The sequence below is a fragment of the Acomys russatus genome, chromosome 18 (genome assembly GCF_903995435.1).
Source record: "Acomys russatus chromosome 18, mAcoRus1.1, whole genome shotgun sequence".
Taxonomy (NCBI): Eukaryota; Metazoa; Chordata; class Mammalia; order Rodentia; family Muridae; genus Acomys; species Acomys russatus.
The window spans coordinates 40,029,018-40,041,028 of NC_067154.1; the positions used below are offsets into that span (position 1 = coordinate 40,029,018).

A 12,011-nucleotide genomic window follows, 5' to 3' on the forward strand; every position below is an offset into this window, starting at 1 on the left:
GCCTTTCCTCTGGACTTCAATGCCCAGCATGCACCGCTTCGGACTGGCTTCCGGGAAAGGGAGGGCGTGGGCACCTGCGAGACACAGCTTCTTCCGACGGACTTCTCCAGGGGCAGGGCGGGTGGTTGTCTTGGTGACCGCTCCTAACGGTCCTGTGGCCCCGATATACTTGTTCAGGGTTTGCAGCCTGAGCTGCTGACTGAAGACGGCTCTCCCAAGTGTCCGAGGTGAAGCTGATTTTTAGCCTTGTATTCGGAGTTACTGACGCTTGAGAGGTAGTCCAGGAATCTGTTTCCCTTTCTTTCACGCGCGGTGCAAAGACGCTAAATGCATTAAGTTTAGAATTTATAAGTTTTGTAGCCAAAGAGCAGGGATCCCGCCCCTGGTCCTTTGTAATCCAAGCGAGGATTCGATTTTGGTTTTACCCTTTTTCGTCCCTTCCCTTTAAAAGAGATAGTACTTCCTGTCGATCTTTCACTTCCCACCACCAACCAGCACGCCCACCTCCTTCCTCGCCGCTGCTCTTTCAGAAAAACTGAAGTATCTTATTCAGTGACTATTTTTACTAACTCGTGTAGTATTTAAACAAGAGAGTTACTAATATGTGCTATTTAGGAATATTCGAGTTTTCCCTCTTCTAACCTCTTTAGTTTTTTCAAGTAATTTAAAAATGTCCTTTGTCTCACTTGAGAGCCTGTTTTCAACACTTGCGGTGATGCTTTGCCTGTAAAATAAATCGGACGTGTAAGCCCATAGTCTTGATGTTCCCTATGCTTTTGTTTTATATGTCCTCCACATGCATGCAAACCTTTTTTTCCCCCTCTGGGTGCCCAGATCCTTCCAGATTTAAATACTACTTCGATGGGATCCTATACTGACAAAATCAGAAATCTTTTTCTCCTTCAGTTTGGATACTTGGTATTATAGGGATTTATCCTTTCTCTTTTCCACGACTTTATTTCCCTGTGGTTTTGTCCCAAGATGCATATATTGGCCTAAGGGGTGAGTTCATGATAGGATCTACTCAGTCTGTTTGATTTGAGCAGTAATTCACGGTAATGATCAAGCTTAGATTTGGGACCTTCTGATGCCTAATGATGTAGGCACTCTTTGGTGTCTCATTAATGCACCATATGCCCTGTAGTAATAGCTTTTGGGTTTAACTTTTCTTTCTTTTCACTCTACAGAAGACTGATTCAGAATAGTAAAATGTCTCGAAAAATTCCCAAGGAATTGAAAAAAGTAAACATCTCTAGCTCACTGGAATCTGAAGATATTAGTTTAGAAACGACCGTTCATACAGATGATGTTTCCTCGTCAGAAGAGCGGGAGGGTAAGGTCAAGGTCACCAGGCAGCTAATTGAAACAAAGGAAATGCTTCATAATATTCAGTTGCTGAAAATCGAGCTATCCCAAAAAAATATGATGATCGACAATTTGAAAATGGATTATCTTACAAAGGTAAGATCAGATGCAACTTTTGTTAGTTTATGTGCCTTACTGGCTTTAAACTGGAGATAAATAAGAAGTTGACAAATAGGCCCAGTGTGTTGGCACAATTATTTAATCCCAGCACTGGGAAGGAGAGGCAGGTGGATTCTGTGAGTTCTAGGCCACCCTGAGTTACATAGTGAGGTCCAGGACAGCCAGCACTATGTAAAGAGACCCTGTCTTAAGAAAAAAAAAAAGGGTCTGTGTCATTGGCACATAAATGATACACCTCACTTTCCTCTTCCAGTACTGCTCTTTATACTTTGCATAATAAAAATGGAGTGCTTTAAATGTGAGTATGGATGTACTTTTGAAGGCTCAAATTTTAAAATGCAGTATTAGTGTAATATGTATTTTCTTAGAAGTCTGATTTCCTTGACAGCTTCCTACACAGTTACTGTGTGCCTGAAAGTTACTGTTTCACAGAAGTCAGACTTAAGTGACCCTTGTCTTTAGCAAATGTGTCATCCATTAGCAAGGATACCTAGTTCTTGTATTTTCACCTGGTGTGGTTATTTAGTCCCAGGGTAGTTTGTGGAATACCTGGTAGAAATTAAACTAGCCCTAAGAAAATGTTTCTTGGGCTAGAGAGATGGCTCAGAGGTTAAGAGCACTGTCTGCTCTTCCAGAGGTCCTGAGTTCAATTCCCAGCAACCACATGATGGCTCACAACCAGCTATAATGAGATCTGATGCCCTCTTCTGGCCTGCAATGTACATGCAGGCAGAACATTGTATACATAATAATAAATAAATCTTTTTTAAAAAAAAATGTTTCTTTGGTATTACTACTTCCATTCCTAAGAAACATTTCTAACGGTGAACTTTCTAACTTTTCGTCTTAGGGCTTCTGTGTAAGCACCTCTGCCCAGCAGTATGTCTTTTGTGTCCTTTTCTTGTTGACTTGATCTTCTATTTTAGTTCTAGGCTATGTATATTAAGATACTGTAGTGTCCTTCTACTAAAAAATAATATATTTATTTTGTGACAGTAGTATGGTTTGGTGGGTCAAATGCTTAACCATGTAAGCCTGGAGACCTTAGTTCCATCCCTGGAATGTACAGTGAAAAAAGAAAACTAACTCCTTAAAGTTGACATGGATGGCACCCGTGCACATGGGGGGGGGGGGGGGGAAAAGGAGGTATTAATAGTAGAAAGGAGGGTCCTGGAGAGATGGCAAAGTGGTTAACAGCACTTAGTACTCTTACAGATGACCTGGGTTTGAGTCCCAGAACCCACAGTTTCAGGGAATCCAATGCTGTTATCTGGCCACTGAAGGCACTGGACCCAAATATGATTGATACATACATACATACATACATACATACATATATATATATACACACACACATACACATGTAGGCAAAACATTCAAACACATAAAAAATTAAATAAATCATAAAATATTGATTTATATTTTTATTATGTATTTTTTACATGCTTGGGCTCAGAGCCAGGGCTTTCAGCCTGCTAGACAAGTGCTCTACCGTGAAGAAGCTGGGACAGTTTTCTAATGATGCCTCTCTAAAGAAAGAAGGTGTCCAAAACCTCAAGGTTTTAGTGAAGTAAGGAAACTGCACTCTGCCCTAGTGAGTCAATAGCTGGCAGAGCCAATAGAGCAGGTTCTCTACTCTATCTGAGCCGCTGAGACAAAAACTGCAGGAATTTGTTTTGCAGTTGCCGAGCATGAGCTATCCAAGGTCAGGACAGGAGTACTGTGATCTGACTGAGGCAGTCTTGTTATTGTTGTTTTGTGTAGAAGAGACTGGATGTTTTTGCTTAATGGTAAAAATGATCCAGGAGAGGGGGAGCTTGATGCAAGAGGGATTTTCTTAAATGTGCTAAGTGTGGTTAAATTCATCTACTTTTTTAAAAGGAGAAACAGGAATGGCCTGGATTAGAAGGAGAGAAATGGAATGAATAGACTAAAACAGGACCAAGTGCGTAGGGGTTTCCAGAGAGCACAGCTTATGGGGGGAACTGTCAGAGTTATCTTGGCTGGAGCCACGTGTCTTTTTCATTTAGTCACAAAGGAAGTGATTGGCAGAAATCTTTACAAATGTGATCTGCTACAGTAAGAAGTGTTTACAAAGACAGTGACTTGAAAGTGGTAATTTCATAAGCACTTTTATTTTTTGGTTTTTCCACACAGGGTTTCTCTGAGTAACAGCCCTTGCTGTCCTGAACTCACTTTGTAGACCAGGCTGGCCTCGAACTCAGAAATCCGCCTGCCTCTGCCTCCCAAGTGCTGGGATTAAAGGCGTGCGCCACCACCACCCGACTGTTTCTAAGCACATTTTGAAGCTAAGATAACAAATGTGGAAGCTCGTGAACTGTCAGGAAAGGAAGTTGGTGCGGAAACTCACCATAGCTTAGGCCAGCATGTCAAGAGAGCAGTCTACTTTTCCATTCAGAAACTGGGGGATTAGTGAAGTTAGCATTTACTCATGTTGGTTTGAGTGTTTCTGATATCACCCATGTGGCAGTCAGTGGAAGATGTGCAGCACTCAGGTTAGCTAGGGACTGGTCAGCGTGAGCAAAGTGCTTCCATGGAGTGCCCAGCAGAGCAAGGTTCCTGTGAGCTAAGGTGAAACTCTTCCTAATGATAACCTGGCAAAAACGTCTGTAAGACAATAGATTCAGCCGAGAATCTCTGTAGACCCTTAATTCTCTTTGTTGTAAGTGTTTGGTTTGGTTGTTGTCATTGTTGTTGTTGTTATGTTAACTGAAAGCTGAACTTGGAACTTAACTTACATTCTCTCTGTTCAGATTGAAGAGTTGGAGGAAAAACTTAATGATGCCCTTCACCAGAAGCAGCTGCTAACTTTGAGATTAGAAAATCAGTTGACTATTCAACAGAAAGATGCCAAGTAAGACAAGTTTTTCACAAAAGCATAGCATCTATTTATCAACTAAAAGTAATTTTATTCTTGTTTATGCATTTTGCTATAGGCTCTAATAAAGAAACTTTAAATTACATATGCTTATCTTCATAACCAGACCACCAGAAGGTAGGTTGCTTTCTAGCAGTATACAAAATGCACAGTTAAAGTTCAGCAGTCATTCAATAAAGTTGGCCTGTGTAAGCAACCCATAAATTACAAAAAGAGCTTTTTAAATTGATCACAACATGGTATGCAGATGAGCTTTTCTTTATTCACTCTATAAAACATTCTGGGCCAGGTGTGGTGGTGCACGCCTTTAATCCCAGCACTTGAGAGGCAGAAGTAGGTGGATCGTTCAAGGCCAACCTGGTCTACAAAGAGAGTCCAGGACAGCCAAGGCTATGCAGAGAAACCCTGTCTTGGAAAAAGCCGGAAAAAACAAACAAACAAACAGACAAAAAACCCAAAACACTGTGCATTGTCACAGCTTTTGGATTTTGCTGGCTTAGTATATAATTACTATTCCGGTGTCGAATAGGCATATACTTACCAAGAATTGATTAAGCCTAGTGTAGTGACACACATACAGTACCAGCACTTGGGAGGTGACGGCAGGATGATCAAGAGTTCAGGGGCATCCTTGGCTACATAAAGAGACAGAGGCTAACCCTGGCTAGTTGAGGCCCTGATCTTAAACAAACAGGCAAAGAAACAAAAAAAAGTTCATTCTTTACTCTCAAATGCACCTATGCCAGTTATACTTAGGGAATTTTTTTGTTTTTCTGAGACAGATGTGTGTGTGTGTGTGTGTGTGTGTGTGTGTGTCTCGCCATGGTTATTCAAGATCTAGCTCTGTAGACCAGGCTAGCCTGGAACTCATAGAAATTGGCCTACTTCTGCCTCCTGTTTGCTGGGATTAAAAGTGTGCACCACTGCCGCTGCCACCACCCTCCAGCATACTTACGTAATTTAAAGTGATAGAAACAATGAAATTTTAGTAGAAAAATATGCATTGTTTCTATAATAAATTCATGGGAATCACTCAATAAAAGTGAGTGACCAAAAAAAAAACAACAAAAAACTGTGTAGTAGCTTATACCTTTAATCCCAGTACCTGGGACACAGAGGCAGGCAGAACTCTGTGAGCCACATCTGTTCTACAGAGTAAGCTCCAGCCAGCCAGAGCTACTTGTGTGAAAATAAAATAAACAAACAAACAAATAGCAAGTCAATGGAGGAAAGATAGATTTAAAGACAAAGCAAAAATAGATCCACGAATACTATGTCCTCAGATTTCGGTTGGTGTCTTTTGAGGTCTCCTGTCTAAGCTAGGGAAGTAGCTCGGAGGCAAAAACGCTCACTGGGGGCTTGAGTTTGAATTCTCGGTGAAAGCTGAGAGTGGTGCTATTTTCCTGAAACCCCAGAACAATAAGGGTGAAGGCAAGCAGATCCCAGGAGCTCACTGGCCAGCTAGTCTAGCCACAATGGCAACCTCTAGGTTCAGTGTATGCTCCCGTTTTTTTTTAAAGTCTGGTGAAGAAGCTCCTGAGGGCATTCAGGCATCAGCTTCTGGGCTCCACACCTCCAGGATGGGTCAGTAATTGGCTGCACTTGCTAAATGAATACCTTATGGGGTTCTTCAGTGTTACTATATTAAAGAGATATGTCTTCTAGTACCAGGACGAAAGAGAAATGAAAGTTCATAGCTAGGGTCCAAAGCCAATATGTGTAAGGCTTTAAATCTTTAGCACAGTACTTTTCAACCTTCCTAATGCTGTGACATTTTAATACAGTTCCTCATGTTGTGGTGACCCCAACCATAAATTTATTTATTTATTTATTTTTTAGTTTTTGAAGACAGGGTTTCTCTGTGTAGCCTTTGCTGTCCTGGACTGGCTTTTGTAAACCAGGCTGGCCTTGAAATCACAAAGCTCTGCTTGCCTCTGCCTCCCGAGTGCTGTGATTAAAGGCATGCGCCACCACGCCCGGCCATAAAATTGTTTTCATTGCTACTTCATAACTGTAATTTTGCTGCTGTTATGAATTATAATGTGAATATCTGTGTTTTCTAATGGTCTTAAGCAACTTTTGTGAAAGGGTCGTTCAATACCCCAAAGGGGTTATGACCCACACTTCGAGAATCACTGCTCTAGCAAATTAAATGTATAATTTTATGATTTGAATTTGTAAAGTTATTACTTAAAAATGTTGGTTCTAAAGTAATTTGAGATTAATCATTTAATAATCTGTATGGATTTGTTACTTCATGTTTAACTAGTTACATAGATCAATACTGACGGTTCAGTCAAGAATCCTATATGGGACTCTAAGAGAAATCCCGGTGATTTTAAATTCTTGCCATAAATTCTCTCAATGTAGGAAATATCAAGAACTAATGAAACAAGAAATGGAAACCATCTTGTTGAGACAAAAGCAACTAGAAGAGACAAATCATCAGCTAAGAGAGAAAGCCGGAGATGTTCGTCGGAACCTGCGAGACTTGGAGCTGACAGAAGAACAGTATGTGAAGCTCAAATCGTTTCCTGAAGATCAGCTCTCTATTCCTGAATATGTGTCTGTAAGTGTCTTGCATCATCTGTGCTAAACCCAAAGCTGGAGGTAGTGGCGCACAGTGGCATCTCAGTCCTCAGGACGTGGAGACAGGAAGATGAGCTCCTGAGCCTAGTGGAATAGAGGCCATCTTGTACTGTGGGAGTTCCTGTCTAAAAAAAAAAAAAAAACACACACAATGAAGAATAAAAAGCAACACTCCAGCCATTCTCAGACTGAAATTGGCATTAATACAGAAGCATTCTTTACATACTTGTTTTGTATGTTTTACGTTAGCATACTAAGGAATAAGTTCCGTTTTGATGCATGTGTGACACTGTATGCTGTTGTCCTCATCCTCTCCCTGAGTGTGCCCCTGTGCCTCCTGTCCCCTCCAGCTGCTCCCTTCCTTCCCTGTAAGTATTCCATCTTCTGCCTTCCTTTCCCACGTAATCAGCTTTCCTCTCTATCCCCACTCCACTGAACGAATCTTCCCTCTCACCGCCCCCTTCCTAGGTTCATAGTTACACAAATTTAATTTTAAATTAGGTTCCGCATAGGAGAGAAAACATAGTGTTTGTCTTTCCAAGTCTGGCTGATAAAGAAGGGAGGTAGGAGAAGGAGATGCATGAATGATAAACAAACCTAAAGAAAGGAAAGGAAAAAGTGAAGGACTGTTATGAGGCAAGAGAACTGAGTAAGAGGGCAGAAGAAAGATTTCTCAGTTATGAGGAAGTTAAAAACAAAATTAGACAAGCATAAGAAGGGGAGAGAAATAGAAAGATACAAGTATTTCAGGCAAACATGTCAACATAGCATGAAAAGGAAGGGAGATATGGAGAAAACATGGGGGGAAATCCTAATGAAAAAATACGACCCTAATGAAAAGTATCTGTAAACAAAATTAGTTGCATATTTGTAGAATAACAAAAACAAATTTTAATGCTGTAAAGTTAAAAAAAAAACTAAAAGGTTCACAAAAAGAAGGGGGGAAATCACAAGAGTAAAACATTAAAAACAAAAAGACTGCCAGGAAGGGGTGGCGCATGCCTTTAACCCCAGCACTCAGGAGGCAGAGGCAGGCAGATCTCTGGGTTTGAGGCTAGCCTGGTCTATAGAGCAGGACAGCTAGGGCTACACAGAGAAACCCTATCTCAAAAACAAAAAAAAGATGAAGTGTTGGACTGGCTTCTTCCTAGGTCCTCAGAAGTTGGAGGCCGCTAGTTGCATCCATAGAGACACAGTTGCTCATGTGGAGCCTAGGCTTTCCTGTGGCTTATGCTGTTCAGGACACTGTACTGGACACAACAAGCCAGGTGTCTTTTTCCTTTAGTAGATTTTCTTCATGTGCTACTGGCCTCTCCTGGCCATACTTAGCTTTGAAGTTGTTTGGAAGGCAATTTCTCTCACTCTCCCTAGACACCCCAGATTGTATCCTCCAGTGTGGCCCTTGTTCTAGTTGAGCATGTCTCCCAAGGGTGTTGGTAGTCTGGAAGCATCCACAGCAGGTCTGTGTAGGTAGAGAACCTGTCTTTGTACTTGACTGACTTCCAGAGTTTGACCCTGGAGGCATACAGCTATGGGTATCAGCCACACTACTGGAAAGTCAGAATTCTCAGGCTCTGTAATAGTGAATGGGACATCAGTGTTGACTGATGCATCTGCTGACATCAGGCCCAGGGCTGTCAGCTCTTGGACTGTTAGCTGAGCTAGGTCCTGGTCACTGAGGGCAAGACTGTATTTCTCTGTACACTTTTCTGCCTGAACCAAGCCTCTAGCACCTATACTTGCCTGTGGTCAGCTTCCACTCTCCCTGCTGTCCACTGCTGCCCATGCTCTTGGCCTTTTCTTTGCCCTAGTGTTGTGGAAGACTAAATAGACTCCGTGGCCAGTGGTTTTTCAAGTTCTTGGGCCCCCTAGGGTAAGTTCACTTTACTGTCTCAAGTAGGTCCTGACTCAAGATGTCTGTTGCTTGCCACCCACTACAGAGAGACAGCAATGACATGTCTGTCCACAGCTGACCCACTGCTATAGGAATGAGTTTCCCACTAAACTCCTTAACCTGATTTGAGGTTCTTGAGGGCTTTAGGCTTCTCTCAAGGGTAGGACTGTTGGCATTTATTTGGAGTACGTTTTTGGAAGCCACTTTTTGTCATCCACCCTCTCCTGTTCCGGTGAAGCTGTTTGTGTGTGTTGTATATGTGTGCTGGTGTATATGCATATGGGTGTGTGTGCAGTGGAGGTCACAGCTGCCTTGACTGTTACTTGGGCATAATCTTGTTTTTTATTTATTCATTTTGAGACACAGTCTCAGTGGCCTGGAGTTTGCCAATTAATTAGGATAGTGACCCCAGGGATCTGCTTGCCCCGCCTTCACAGTACTGGGATGATAAACACATGCCACCACACCTGGCTTTGCTGTGTGCTTCTGGGAATTGAACTCAGAGTCCTCCACCTGATGAACCGCCACCTCCCTAGCCCCTCAGCTCACTTCTTAGCGGTCTGTGCTCCATCTATTTCTCTGTTCCTTTCAGGTGTCCCTTTATTTCCTTTGTGGATTTCATTTGTTTGTTTTTCTTTTTCTTTTTTTAAATTTTTTATTAATTTATTCTTGTTACATCTCAATGGTTATCCCATCCCTTGTGTCCTCCCATTCTTCCCTTCCTCCCATTTTCCCCTTATTCCCCGCCCCTATGATGTTCCTGAGGGGGATTTTCTCCCCCTGTATCAAGTCTCTTCTTGGTAACCTGCTGTCCTTCCTCTGAGTGCCACCAGGTCTCCCCTTCCAGGGGACATGGTCAAATATGAGGCACCAGAGTTCGTGTGAAAGTCAGACCCCATGCTCCACTCAACTGTGGAGAATGTTCTGTCCATTGGCTAGATCTGGGTAGAGGTTTAAAGTTTACTGCCTGTATTGTCCTTGGCTGGTGCCTTAGTTTGAGTGGGACCCATGGGCCCAAATCTGCCTATCATAATGTTCTACTTGTAGGTTTCTAGGACCCTCTGGATCCTTCTACTTTGCTATTCTCCCATGCTTTGCTCACATTTGTTTGTTTTTCAAGACATGGTTTCTCTGCGTAGCCATGGCTGTCCTGGACTCACTTTGTAGAACAGGCTGGCCTTGAACTCACAGAGATCCGCCTGCCTCTGCTTCCTGAGTGCTGGGATTAAAGCCTTGGGCCACCATGCCCAGCATCCTTTGTAGATTTTTAAATTGTTCTCTCTCTGGAGTAGTGTCATTTATCTTACCCTGACTCTCCTTCTCTGGGTCATCCGGAGGCAAGTTGAGACCTATCTTACCCCAAGGATATTGCTTTTAAAATACCCAATTGATAATATTTTTTTGAAAATGGAAAGTACCTTTAAGGCCAAAATTTCAGTGACTCCAGAATCCACAGAAAGTTATTTTATGGTGGTTTATGATATCCTCCAAAGGGAAAGCTATAAGGATGAACCAGATTAGTATTGTCTGGGATTAATTAAGCATAGTGGGAGAGAATGGAGTATTTACGATTATTAAGGGGGAAAGGTGGGGCAGATTAGTTCAGAATGTAGTGTTCTTAAACAAACTTGTACAAGTCAGTTTGGTATCAGCACCCCTTCTAGCCTAAAGTTCGTTTGTTTGGATGAGCATATCCGTTAATAGTTGGTAATATTTGAAATGAAACCTTAACGAAGGCTGGGTGTTATGTGCTCTAGCAGTGCTTGTCTGAAATCCCAGCTACTTAGAGGGCTTAGGCAGGGGGATCTCTAGGGCTCATGGCGGTCAGCCTGGGCAGTGATGCAAGACTTCATCTAAAAACAAAAAGAAATGAAAATATAAAATTAGCTAAATATCTGTTTGCTTTAAAAGGCACAGTGTCATCATGATATATCATGGAGAAAATGAGAGAATGAGAATTGAATCAAACAAAATAATTTTTAATATTATGAGGAGAATACTTTTCATTTTGTGAATTACCTAAAAGACTTGAGAACAGAGAAGAGGGCAAGAGCCAGGAGTCCCCAGTGCACACACTGACAGCCAACACTCTTTCATGTTAGGTATGGTTTTGCCAGGAGTCCCCAGATCACACACGTTGGCAGCTGTCACTCTTTCATGTTAGGTGTGGTTTTACCAGGAGTCCCCAGCGCACACGTTGGCAGCTGTCACGCTTTCATGTTAGGTGTGGTTTTACCCTGGGAGTCTTCCCTCTTTCCTCATTTACAAAAGAGCAAAACTGTATCTCTGTGTAAAGATTACTGTGAGGGTGTAAGACAAGTTAGGTGCTTAACACAATGCTCACTGATTCTGTGTGATGTGCAGCACCACCACCTGTCTTCTAGAGTGGTAGTTGTGCTTGGCTCTCTGTGGATCAAGATCTCTGGATCAGTGTCTTGAAAGAAAATAACACGTTAGCTTTCTGTCCAGCTTTTCTTTTAAATGAGTCAGTTACAATTTTTGTGCCCAACATATGTGGTGTAAAATAAACATTGTAAATGCTGTTATTGAAGCTTCGTCCGTAATAGATATAAAATATTCACATTTTTGCTTTCTGGTTTCTCAGTATTCTTTTACACTTTTGCATGAAATATTATTTTAACAAACTAACTGAGGTAGATTTCCTTGCCTTAAGAACCAACTTTAATACTTGTTCTTGCTAGATAGGGTGTTTGTGTAATGCAGCCATGCAGTAAGGACTTTTAGATTATATGCCTGTGTAATAAATAATCCCTAATTGCTCTCTCTTGACTAATTGGTGGCTTCTTATAGATAGATATAGGTATAGATACAGATTTTTTTTGTTTTTGTTTTTGGGACAAGGCTTCTCTGTGTAGCCTTACCTGTCCTGACTCACTTTGTAGACCAGGCTGTCCTCAAACTCACAGAGATTCACCTGCCTATGCCTCCCCAAGTGCTGGGATTATAGACATGTGCCACTGTACCCAATTGCTTCCTAGGTTCTTAGAACCTTGTTGGTTGGAATGCTTTACTGGGTTATGTCAGGAAAATGAAGAGAGGGAAGAAAGGTCTGGATTGAGTGAAAATAGCGATACAAGAGGTGCTTCTCGTATGATCCTGGTTCATCCTCAGGACCCCCAACAA

At 41.9% G+C, this 12,011-nt stretch overlaps 1 protein-coding gene across 1 annotated transcript in view; it reads left to right on the plus strand.

The window, feature by feature from the left end:
• The first annotated feature begins 63 nt into the window (after positions 1 to 63).
• Pibf1 (progesterone immunomodulatory binding factor 1) overlaps positions 64 to 12,011 on the plus strand; it is a 160,247-nt gene continuing 148,299 nt past the window's right edge. Inside the window, exons 1-4 of the mRNA XM_051160907.1 lie at positions 64 to 275; positions 1,188 to 1,461; positions 4,260 to 4,360; positions 6,755 to 6,953. Of these exons, the coding sequence (XP_051016864.1) occupies positions 1,210 to 1,461; positions 4,260 to 4,360; positions 6,755 to 6,953 (552 nt within the window). The 5' untranslated portion in view covers positions 64 to 275; positions 1,188 to 1,209. The remainder of the gene's footprint in view (positions 276 to 1,187; positions 1,462 to 4,259; positions 4,361 to 6,754; positions 6,954 to 12,011) is intronic.